The sequence below is a fragment of the Oncorhynchus mykiss genome, chromosome 4 (genome assembly GCF_057628025.1).
Source record: "Oncorhynchus mykiss isolate SJ-2025 chromosome 4, ASM5762802v1, whole genome shotgun sequence".
Taxonomy (NCBI): Eukaryota; Metazoa; Chordata; class Actinopteri; order Salmoniformes; family Salmonidae; genus Oncorhynchus; species Oncorhynchus mykiss.
In genome coordinates this window covers 20,107,743-20,120,359 of record NC_143025.1, presented here as the reverse complement: position 1 = coordinate 20,120,359, position 12,617 = coordinate 20,107,743, and the positions used below count along the sequence as shown (strand labels likewise).

The 12,617-nt window shown below is 45.9% G+C and overlaps 1 protein-coding gene across 12 annotated transcripts in view; it reads right to left on the bottom strand.

Moving 5' to 3' along the window:
* The window catches only part of LOC110521463 (transducin-like enhancer protein 1), a 45,127-nt gene that overhangs the window by 1,789 nt on the left and 30,721 nt on the right, over positions 1-12,617 (bottom strand). For 4 of the 12 annotated variants that reach the window (XM_090231383.1, XM_090231384.1, XM_090231387.1 and 1 more), the window contains exons 9-20: positions 12,520-12,536; positions 12,217-12,312; positions 12,047-12,091; positions 11,777-11,941; positions 11,066-11,195; positions 9,161-9,354; positions 7,200-7,279; positions 5,018-5,267; positions 4,403-4,650; positions 3,271-3,418; positions 528-678; positions 53-129 (exon numbers count right to left, since the gene is read on the bottom strand). In XM_090231383.1, the coding sequence (XP_090087509.1) occupies positions 53-129; positions 528-678; positions 3,271-3,418; positions 4,403-4,650; positions 5,018-5,267; positions 7,200-7,279; positions 9,161-9,354; positions 11,066-11,195; positions 11,777-11,941; positions 12,047-12,091; positions 12,217-12,312; positions 12,520-12,536 (1,601 nt within the window). Of the gene's footprint in view, positions 1-52; positions 130-527; positions 679-3,270; positions 3,419-4,282; positions 4,651-5,017; positions 5,268-7,199; positions 7,280-9,160; positions 9,355-11,035; positions 11,196-11,776; positions 11,942-12,046; positions 12,092-12,216; positions 12,313-12,519; positions 12,583-12,617 lie in introns of all 12 variants that reach the window. The other 8 variants (XM_090231381.1, XM_036968870.2, XM_090231385.1 and 5 more) reach the window with 4 other exon arrangements.

The window sequence follows — 12,617 nt, the reverse complement described above, 5'->3', positions numbered from 1 at the left end:
TAGTGACAAAGTTTAAGGCACAAACCAGTAGTAAATCAAAGCGGGGACCTACTTGGAATATGCTTGATCCATAGGGTGTCCGCCATGCGTTCAGAAGGTTATCTTTGCCTGTGCTCACAAACCATTTACCTGCAGAACCAAAAGACACACACAATGGGAGATGGGCAGAGGAGATGCAGCGTGACAGAGGGATGACTAGTTTGTTACATACCGGGAGAAAGAGACGTCTGCTTTGTGAGCCACAGTCATTTCAGGCTAACCCTACCTATTCAAAATAGTATCTTAAATAAGTCTCCCTCCCTTTTTCTTATTTTCCTACTAGCCTTTTGCTCATAGATACTTTACTGAAGGAAAATGTACTTACTATGAATGAGATGTGGTTGTCCCACCTAGCTATCTTAAGATGAATGCACTAACTGTACATTTCTCTGGATAAGAGCGTCTGCTAAATGACTAAAAATGTTATTTTGTCCTCAAGATCACACAAGAAAACATTTGAATGGAACAATTAGCAGTGTGGTACGTACCACAGTAGGCAAACTTGAGGGAGAGCACACAGCTCTCATGGAGGTGCAGCTGGTACTTGTCTGGTTTGGAGACATGCAGCACTTCTACATTACTGCTCTCCATGCCCACTGCCAGCCACTCTCCTGTAGGACAGTAGCCCAAAGAAAAGATCTGGAGGGAGGGAGAGGATGAGAGAGAACTAGCTCATTACACGACTGAATGGAGCGACAGGTCTTGTATATTAGGCTGTGGCTGTGGATACAGTTTGACAAAGAGAAGACATGTTTAGAACTGATAATTGATCACATGGTGCAAGAATGAACGCAATTAATTGATTAGCGAATGTTATCGATGGACACAGCTTTGTAGAACCAAAAACAAACACCCGCCTCTGCTCAACACTCAAACAATTCATTTGGGGAGCTGCTGCAGTTCAAACGATATTGTGCTAATCTCCCTCGCGGCAGTCAAGCCGAAAGCATTCCGCCAAAAAGTCGTTCACAATCTAGTCCTTTGTGGCCACAACTAGACCTCGTATCAAAGCCATCAATAAATAATCGTATGTACATTGATACTTATAAAAGCGTGCTTCAAACAGTCACAAATGACAGCTACAATAAGCCTCCAACAGTGAACTAGAAGCTTGTAGAAACATGATTCCAGTTTTAAGTTTGCCGGTAGGGGGGGGGGGGGGGGGGGGGGGTCCTGCGTGCTCTGGGCATTACTGAATCAAACTAAATGAGTTGAAAGATGTTATTTTGACTGAATGAGTTGAAAAGATTGGAGTCAGTAAAAAGATCCAAACTTCCAATCACTACTGAGAGCCGCTACATAGGCAGCGGAGTGGGCAGCAGTACGTAAATTTAAAAAATACTTCACATGCGCATAAATCTCCATATTTAGCTACGGCAAATCGGGTTCCAGAAAATCCGGAAACGCAGCCACTCCATATATATTAACAAGTGAAGTACAGTACTGGGGCAGTATCCACATAGCATCTCAGAAAAAGTTTTAGGAATCGTGTTAAGACTAAAAACACTCAAAGCTCAGAGTAGGTTTTAGGATGATGTTAAGACACTGCTCAGACAAACTCTGAGCCAGGAGTAAAATCAACACAGGTTTATCTCAGCTGGTAAACAACAGTTACTGCAAAGAAAATATAGTGATGACGCTCATTGACATTGTTTCAAATAGGGAATAACCAATCGCGATAAGGCATCGCCAGCTGTGATCTCTATAGCACGTTTCAAAACATACATAAGTCTTCCAGGTCCCCAAACCGTCACTCTACCACCACCATACTTGACCGTTGGTACGAGGTTCTTACTGTGGAATGCAGTGTTTGGTTTTCGCCAGGCATAATGGGACCCATGTCGTCCAAAACGCTGACTCAAGTTTGCCAGGAAGCACCTGGATGATCATCCTATACAGATTCAATATGTTACTTTTTGGATCCAGCGTTGTGGTAGTGTGATGGTTTGGGGATGCTTTGCTGCCTCAGGACATGGACAACTTGCCCTCCTTGAAAGAACCATGAATTCTGCTGTGTATCAGAGAATTGATACAGAGTAGAATTCATGGTTAAGCTGAAGCGCAGCTGGGTCATGCAGCAAGACAATGATTCAACACACAAAAGCAAGTCTACATCAGAATGGCTGAAAAGAAACCTGGAATTGCCTAGTCAAAGTCCAGACCTAAACCTGATTGAAATGTTGTGGCAGGACCTGAAATGAGCAGATCGTACTCGAAAACCGACAAATGTTTAGCCGAGTTAAAGCAGTTCTGCATGGAAGAGTGGGCCAAAACTCCTCCACGGTGATGTGAGAGACTGATGAACTATAGCTGCAATGACTGCAACCAAACGCTTCCTAAAGGTAGCACAACCAGTTATTGAGTGTAAAGAGGCAATTACTTTTTCACACAGGGGTGTTGATACTTTTTCATTTATTTAATAAACAAAGGTATGCAACAGGTTACTTGTTCAACCAGGTAGCCTTCATCTAATATTAGGTTTTAGTTGAAGAGCAATTAATATCCAAAATATGTAAAAAAAAAGAGAAAATAAAGGGGCCAACCTTTTTTTAACTAACTGATGGTTGTTAAAAGTGGATTTTTTAAATAATATTACCATTATATTAACACACAACTAAATTGCTTTGGCACAGTAGGCATCAAGTCACTTGCCGATAATGTTATATAAATCATTTGAAAGGTCTAGAATTTTAATCGAACAATCAAAGTTAACATTTTTCTTTACAATGTGAAATTGCGCTCTAAAAGAATAACTTGAAATAACACATATGTAGTTTAATTAAATAATTAAAAAAAAGATGTATTATTTATTAGCCTTATGGTTCTAAGTATCTAGGCATATCTTGTGAAATCATTGTCTAGAGCACAAGAGATAAGTCTACTGTTGTACACAGACCTAGATTGTATATGGATTGATCATATAGAAATATCAAAACACACTTTCAACAACTCCAAAGCAGTTGCATGTGGTGCAGGAACCACTGACTCACTGCATTTTTCTATTATCGAGACACCTGCTGTTAACTTAACTGTTTAGGACAGCTCATGAGGTGTCCTAAATACATGTTGACATGGTGGGACTTATGACTAAGGAGGCTTCATGCAGAGATCTTATTTTCACTCATAAAAGTAGGGGTAAAATGTATATTTTCAGTATATTCTTAGAATAAATTTTATACTCTGAGACACTGTGAATAGTGGCCCTGATCTAGTCTCAGCTGGTGTCAGTACCTGTGAGGTGAAGTCGTGCTGCTGCAGCTGTCGTCCCTCTCTCAGGTCCCAGCAGCGTACTGTGTTGTCCAGCCCCCCCGTCCACAGTTTGGTCCCATCGTTGGAGATGTCAATACAGCTGGCCCCGTCAGTGTGGCCCTGGAACTGCCTGGGGAGCACAGAGATACAATCAACATCAACCCAGAGCCATTCAGATGTGATCCATAGTCATCTAGCCCACTGCCCTGCTCTCTTCCCCTCTACCCTGCTCCCCTCCTCTACACTCTCCTGCCCTACCCTCTCACTCTACTCTTATGCACTCTCCTCTCCAGCCCTACACTACCCTCCTCCTCCTCTCCAGCCCTACACTACCCTCCTCCTCAGCCCTACACTACCCTCCTCCTCAGCCCTACACTACCCTCCTCCTCAGCCCTACACTACCCTCCTCCTCAGCCCTACACTACCCTCCTTCTCTTCCTCTCCATTCCTACACTACCCCCTCCTCCTCTCCAGCCCTACACTACCCTCCTCCTCCTCCCCAGCCCTACACTACCCTCCTCCTCCTCCTCTCCAGCCCTACACTACCCTCCTCCTCTCCAGCCCTACACTACCCTCCTCCTCCTCTCCAGCCCTCCTCCTCCTCTCCAGCCCTACACTACCCTCCTCCTCCTCTCCAGCCCTACACTACCCTCCTTCTCCTCCCCAGCCCTACACTACCCTCCTTCTCCTCCTCCTCTCCAGCCCTACTTCTCCTCCTACTTCTCCTCTCCAGCCCTACCCTACTTCTCCTCTCCAGCCCTACCCTACTTCTCCTCTCCAGCCCTACCCTACTCTCCTCCTCTCCAGCCCTACCCTCCTTCTCTTCTCCAGCCCTACCCTACCCTCCTTCTCCTCCTCTTCAGCCCTACACTACCCTCCTTCTCCTCCTCCTCTTCTGCCCAGGATCTGGTTGTGCTGGTCCCATACTACAATATTTCCCCCCTGTCCTAACCTCATCTTCCTCTTTATCCCCCTCTCGTTCTCCTCTCCTTACCTAACCAGGGTCTGGTTGTGCAGGTCCCAGACCCTGATGTCCCCCCCCACCTCTCTACCCCTCCTAACCTCCTATTTATCCCCCTCTCCTCCTTACCCCCTTCTCCTCTCCTCTCCTTACCTAACCAGGGTCTGGTTGTGCAGGTCCCAGACTACAATGTTTCCGTCGCTGCAACAGGAGAAGCAGACCTTGTTGTCGGGGGAAATGGCCAGAGCGTAGCAGGCCGGGGCAGAAGACGTCAACTCCGCCTTGATGCGGGGAGTGGGTGTGGCCAAGTCCCAGATTGACAGTGTGCTGGCCTCGCCTCCAACGATGAGGGTCCGCCCATCAGGGAGGAGTTTGCAGGAGCGGATGTAGTTATCCCTATTCTGATTGGGTAACAGAGAAAATAACTTCAGTAATTATAGGGTGCAAATGTGTGTGTGCGGTGGGCAACATAAAATTCACAACTATTAATAATATGACCGCAGCAGAATTAAGTCCTCTAAGGATTGCAGCCGCAGCAGTACCACCAGAGTAAAACATTACCACCCAGCAGCATTTCCCTTCAAGACAACTTGGTACATATACTTTGCAGTGTACATGAAAAATGTAAAAAATAAAATAAAAAAAAAAAAAAATGCCTATCACTTTAAGTTGTCCTTACATGACCACTGTTTGAGTGAGTCCTTCCTTTGCTATCTCTTTGGTGTCAGTGTGTTTGTGTCTCTATGCAGAGTGTGTCTCTCCACTCACCAGACAGTCGAGCTGGGCCATGGCACTCTTGCTGCCAGGCTGGCTGATGTCCCACACCTTGACACACCCCTTGCCGCCGGTGTAGACGTGGCGTGTGGAGGTGCTGATGGTAACGGCACACACCACCTCTCCATGGTTCAGAGTGTGGATCTGCCGGGCATGCCGCGGGATGCCCGGGCCCAGCAGGGCGTCTGGAGGGAAAGGCACTGGCTGCATCTGTCCATCCGCACTTACATGGAAAGAGTAGGCACTGGTGAGAGAGAGGAGGTAAACAGAGGGAGGAGAATAACAAAAATATTACTGTATACACTACCGGTCAAAAATTCAAGAACACCTACTCATTCAAGGGTTTTTCTTTATTTTTTACTATTTTCTACATTGTAGAATAATAGTGAAGACATCAAAACTATGAAATAATACATATGGAATCTTGTATTAAATAATTGTTTAAGTAAATCAAATACATTTTAATTTGTCCAATTTCCTTCCTTCTTAATGCGTTTGAGCCAATCAGTTTTAAGAATTAAGTTTAATAACAAATTCCAAATGCAAGCAAGTAAATGATCAATTTACCATAAGACCAGTAGCTAGACCATGCTAGTATTGTTCATTGACGCTCCATTGCTGGTGAGCTTGCAAAGTAACCAGTTAATATAGTCACCAAACAATATTTGGAGCTGGATATTTATGTCGATCTTTACTCCCTACAATTTGACGTTTGCGCTGCACCAGATCCTATAGCGGTCCTAAACATTTTGACCCGCGACCGCCAAAAAGCAGCGGTTCAAAGCTCACGACCCCCCCCACGAGTGCAAAGTCACTGCGCATAATCACCTGTCATTAGAGACATAAATGGCAAAGCATTTTCAAAACGCAAGACACAGAAATACAAATCCGGTTATAAAATACAGTTTATCTGAAAGTCATTCATGTTAGCAGCCAATATTTACTGGATATCAGGGATATCATTTCACTTCTCTGTCCAGAGCAAGCAGAATCATAAGGCCTAACTGTAGGGGGTTGCAGGATAGGGTGGAAAGCATGGTCTGTCAGCGCATCGTCCTATCACTTGAGGGCCGCCTGCCCGCCGAATGCTCGTTGCCAACTGGGTAGACCCTCTTCCTCACGAATACCATAATTCATTCGCCAGAATGTTACATCTTCATACCATAATATTGAAGGCAGTGCGATGTTAGAGCCATCTTTAGACCTATAGCCAGTAGCCACCCAAACTAGGCCTATCTGAAATATGAAAATGATCAATGAAATCGCCAGGTAGCCTGTTCTTGCAAAAATGTGTCTGTAGTAGATTTCTAAACGGTACTTTAAATGAATAATATAAAACGTAGGCCTACTCTGTTTTTGCCATAGAAAAGTAAGCAAGAGCTTTCTGGACACTAATCTCTGGGTATGCGTGCTCGTCTATGCTGATGACTGGTCAACAATCAAGACATGCAATTTTTGTGTCCTGAAACACAGATGAGATGTTTGAGACAATTTAGTGCAATACATTAGGCCTATATTAGAAATCAGATCAAATGGACAAAGATACATAGAAAATACAAATGGTGGCCTATTAAAATATATGAAAAATATTTATTCCATTCAATTTCACACTCGCGACCCCCCAAAACCATCTCACTTTGAGAACAACTGCACTACCCTGACATGTGTTGATTAACAGTTAGCTGGTCCAATCAGAGAGCAGAGTTTACGTTTCACTTCTTTTGCAAGTCGATGCAGCAGCTACTGTCTCTGGCTGCGTGGAGAGTAATCAACAGAGACACCGTGCCACAAAATGAGTGACAAAACTTTACGAAACCTGCCCAGATCATTTAAAGTCATTATTTGCTATCAAGTCGAGTCTCCAGTCAAATTTGCAATTGGAGTCAGAATAGAGTCCAAGTCATGCAACGAGTCCACACCGCTGATTATTCCAACCTCAGTGTGAAAATATATATAAAAACACAGGAAAATGTGTGCAGTTTTTTGACTGCACTGGGCCTTTAACAAAGCTGAAGATTGAGGTTACCCTCAAGACAATAAAAGCCTACAATAGCAACAAACGAGTATGAAGACATAACAGTAAAATTGTGCTGTGGTCAGAGAATTAGAGGGTGTGATGACCGTATAAGAGGCTGTGGTAGCAGCGGCAGAGAGAACTGTAGAGAACTGTACTCACGGTTTCCCTGAGGCAGTGGACTGCAGGCTGGCGGGTAACCCTGGTACCCTCATGTGGGGGTGAGAAGACTCATAGCCCACCTGGAGGACACAGACAAAATGTTAGCTCAGGCATCTGACAGAGCAGTTACAACTGCAGTTACAACCACATACTAGAAATGTACCGTTTCCCCACAGTGATTAATCAGTCCATACCACAAAGAGATTTAACTGGTTTATGAGGTCATATCATTTCATTTTCAATAAAAGCCTACTCAGTGTGCAAGTGCATGAACACAGACACAGTTGAAGTGGGAAGTTTACATACACTTCGGTTGGACTCAATAAAACTCGCTTTTGAACCACTTCACAAATGTCTTTTTAACCAACTATAGTTTTGACAAGTCGGCTAAGACATCTACTTTGTGCATGACACAAGTCATTTTTACAACAATTGTTTACAGATTATTTCACTTATAATTCACTGTATCACAATTCCACTGGCTCAAAAGTTTACATACACTAAGTTGACTGTGCCTTTAAACAACTTGGACAATTGCAGAAAATTATGTTAAGGCTTTAGAAGCTTCTGATAGGCTAATTGACATCATTTGAGTCAATTGGAGGTGTACCTGTGGATGTATTTCAAGGCCTACCTTCAAACTCAGTGCCTCTTTGCTTGGCATCATGGGGAAATCAAAAGAAATCAGCCAAGACCTCAGAAAAAAAAGTCTGGTTCATCCTTGCTATCAATCTCCAAACACCTGAAGGTACCACGTTCATCTCTACAAACAATAGTATGCAAGTATAAACACCATGGGACCATGCAACCGTCACCCCGCTCAGCAAGGAGACAGGTTCTGTCTCCTAGAGATGAACATACTTTGGTGCGAAAAGTGCAAATCAATCCCAGAACAACAGCAAAGGACCTTGTGAAGATGCTGGAGGAAACAGGTACAAAAGTATCTATATCCACAGTAAAACGAGTCCTATATCAACATAACCTGAAAGACCACTCAGCAAGGAAGAAGCCACTGCTCCAAAACCGCCATAAAAAAGCTAGACTACGGTTTGCAACTGCACATGGGGACATCATACTTTGGAGAAATGTCCTCTGGTCTGATGAAACAAAAATAGAACTGTTTGGCCATAATGACCATCGTTATGTTTGGAGGAAAACGGGGGATGCTTGCAAGTTGAAGAACGCCACCCCAACCTTGAAGCACGGGGGTGGCAGCATCATGTTGTGGGGGTGCTTTGCTGCAGGAGGAACTGGTGCACTTCACAAAATAGATGGCATTATGAGGTAGGAAAATTATGTGGATATATTGAAGCAACATCTCAAGACATCAGTCAGGAAGTGAAAGCTTGGTCGCAAATGGGTCTTCCAAATGGACAATGACCCCAAGCAACTGGCTTAAGGACAACAAAGTTAAGGTATTGGAGTGGCCATTACAAGGCACTGACCTCAATCCTATAGAAATTTGTCGGTAGAACTGAAGTGTGTGCGAGCAAGGAGGCCTACAAACCTGACTCAGTCACACCAGCTCTGTCAGAAGGAATGGGCCAAAATTCACCCAACTTATTGTGGGAAGCTTGTGGAAGGCTACCCGAAACATTTGACCAAGTTAAACAATGCTACCAAATACTAATTGAGTGTATCTGACCCACTGGGAATGTGATGAAAGAAATAAAGGCTGAAATAAATCTCTATTATTCTGACATTTCACATTCTTAAAATAAAGTGGTGATCCTAACTGACCTAAGACAGGGAATTTTTACTAGGATTAAATGTCAGGAATTGTGAAAAACTGAGTTAAATGTATTTGGCTAAGGTGTATGTAAACTTCCGACTTCAACTGTGTGTGTGTGTGTGTGTGTGTGTGTGTGTGTGTGTGTGTGTGTATATATATATATATATATATTCTGTTTCCCTCTCGCTCTCTTTCCGTTTCCTCCATCACTACCCCATCCCTCTCTCACCACTGGTGATCGTCCATATCCGGCTGCAGCGGCGGCGGCTGCAGAGCCGTTCATCTGGGGGGAGACCAGATGGAGCCCCGCCCCATAGGCTGCCGCTGCCCCCGCCAGCTCCCCGTTCACTCCTGGAGGGGGTAGGCTAAACGCCCCGGGGGGATACGCTCCCTGCACCGCCAGAGGGTTCCTCAGACCCAGAGCTAATGGGGAGAGGAGAAAAGGGGAGAGAGGAGGGCGGGAGGGAGAGAGAAGATAAGATTAAGAATCGGGGTCCTCCCGAGTGGCGCAGTCATCTAAGGTGTCACTACAGACCCTGGTTCGAACCCGGCCTCTATCACAACCGGCTGTGATTGGGAGTCTCAATTGGCCCAGCGTCGTCCGGGTTAGGGGGGGGCTTCACTTGGCTCATCGCACTCTAGCGGCTCCTTGTGGCGGGCTGGGCACCTGCAGGCGGACCTCGGCCGTCAGTTGAACAGTGTTTCCTCCGACACATTGGTGCGGCTGGCTTCTGGGTTAAGCTGGTGGGTGTTAGGAAGAGCGGTTAGGTGGGTCATGTTTCGGAGGACGCATGACTCCACCTTCGCCTCTCCCGAGCACATTGTGGAGTTGCAGCGATGAGACAATTGGATACCACCAAATTGGGGAGAAAAAAGGCAAATAAATGTAAATGATTTAAAAGATTAAGAATCGATAAAGCGACAAAGCAAATTAACCTTCAAAAGAATCCGGGCCTCCGAGTGGCTCAGTCGTCTAAGGCACTGCATCGCTGTGCTAGCTGTGCCACTAGAGATCCTGGTTCCAGCCCAGGCTCTGTCACAGCCGACCGCGACCGGGAAACCCATGGGGCGGCGCACAATTGGCCCAGCGTCGTCCGGGTTAGGAAAGGGCCAGCAGGGATGTCCTTGTCCCATCGTGCTCTAGCGACTCCTGTGGCGGGCCACCAGGTGTACGGTGTTTCCGTCACACGTGGTATTTTCTTGAAATGTCTATTTTTTTAGTATATCACTATCAATTTCACACATTATTAGCCCAACCCAATCAGCAATCCGACACATTGGTGTGGCTGGCCAGGTTCCGCGGGCATTGTGTCAAGAAGCAGTGCGGCTTGGTTGGGTCGTGTTTCGGAGGACACATGGCTCTTGACCATCGCCTCTCCTGAGTCCATACGGGAGTTGCAGAGACGAGACTAACTTCCAATTGGATATCACGAAATTGGAGAGAAAAGCAACAAAAAAAATTGAAAAGCTAGAATCCAACTGAGACCAGTAGCTGATGTTTACCTTAGAACTATGAATACAGAGATGGAGACACAAAGAGAAGTTTGTATTGCTTTGGGAAAGGACATGATTACCATTCCCATTAGTGTGGCTGATAGAGTTAACACTGTTAGAGAAGACAGAGACCCTGTGTAAACAGCCAGCCTGGGAGCCAGCTCTGATCCTCTATGTAGGGTTCCACATCAAACAGGCACAAACGCATAGCTCTCTGCCACAGAAGCGAGAACATCACAAGAGCACTACTGCACTCTGCTGGCTGGTCTGCCACACAGCAGTGTGGAGCCACTTGACTACTGAATGGGAGCTGCTGGGAGGGGAGATTGATGCATTGCAATAGACTGACACAGCATAATTATGAAAGTGCCAGAGTCCTCTCTTTAACTCCCAGCTGAAAATCCACACAACTGCACATCTCTCACAAACATCAGGTAACCCATGTCAAGGGCATTTTGTATAGCTCAAATGGTTGGAACATGGCTTACCATTTTGATTAATGCATGGACTCAAATACTGAATGCAGATGGAAACTGTAGGCTGCTTCAGTCAAAATCTGATAATCAATGATTATGGCTGATATTAAAAAACCTAGTGAAAACTTCAGTACACATGTGATCCATGATGTTCTTGGTTTTACCCAGAGGGTCAACGCCAGGTTTGCCAGGGACGGGCCGGAACTGTGGGGGTGCACTGGGGCCGGGGGTGGAGGAGTCCTGGGAACCGTGGGGGGTGCCTGGCTTCATACCTGGGGTACTGGACTTCTCCCTCTGAGACAGACACACAGAGAGAGCGAGACACAGAGAGGCAGAGCGAGAAAGAGAGATGGGGGAGAGGTGGAAGGAAGTAGAGAGAGCGAGATGGGGCGAGGAAGAGGGAGGTAAAGATTGAAAAGTGTGAAAGAGAACGAGAGGGTGTGAGAGAAGAGATCATGTGACGTGAATGTGAGATATCCTTCCATCACACCACAGTTCTCAGAGAGACACTAGGTGCTAATGCTGTGGAGTTACATGAAGGACACCCAACATGGAGAAACCACTTGGAATGGAATATTTAACAGATGGCTTCTGTATCACTGCTGTTCTATGTATCTAGAATCTATGATGTAGAGAGGTCATGTAGAAATGCAGTAATTCACTAAGGCTCAGTTAGGCTAGGGTCGGTCACATGGGATGTGAGCGTCCTTGCCACAGAGTTGAGGCTGAATGGAAGGACCATCACTGGAACTAAGTGTGTGGGCTAAGCATGCCTCACCATACATACAAGCACTCATCTTACCCCGGGCATAACTGTATGAAGCTGTGCGTTTGTCTCACAATAAAGGCATGTAATGGACTGATGCGGAGCATACCAGTGGCTCCCGGTCCTTGCTGCGGGAGGGGGAGGCTTGGCTGCTGGAGGAGGCCAGGGACGCAGGACTGGCCTGGGGAGGGGCGTCTTTACGAGACGGGGGCAACTTGTCCAGGCCGTTTTCTCTAGACGAGTAGGAGTGGACACTGCGGGGGGACGAGGGGTCCTGGGGGGGGGGGGGGGGGCAGTGTTTCTCTCATCAATCTGAATCGGTCAATTATCAGAGTGATTTGGAAGATTTGAACTGAGATGCAAAAACAGGCCAACTCACCTCATCCACCACCAAATTATCATCACTCTTATCCGCATCGCTGCCCTGCAATCAAAACGTGGGATATTAGTTAAAAAATTTGCACGTACACACACCCACCTAATTACTGAATTAATGTGACAAACGCACACATATTGCTAATCAATTTTTCAGCGATGCAGCATACTAACATAGTCCGTCATGAACTCCTTCTCGTCTGCCCTCCTCTTCTTCCCGTTGCTGAGGTAGTCTGCTGTACGGCCCTTATCCCCGTTGGACATAGAGCTCTGAGGGAGGGAGAAGGAAGAGAAGGTGATGAGACGAGAGGAACTGTATAAACCATGTCAACTTCATAACCACCCCGGCTAAATGTGATGGGAAAAAAAAAAAAAATAAAATCAGGGCTCAGTGTCTGTGGGAGATTGAGGATCGAGGTGAAGTGTACTATATTGCAGTGTACTTGGGTGTAGGGAACTCGGGTGTAGCGTTCTCACCGGTCCCGCTTCGCGGTCTACGTCCATGATGGGCAGCATCGCCCCGCGTCCCCGCAGCCAGCCAAAACAGAGCAAACACAATACAACATGACTATCAC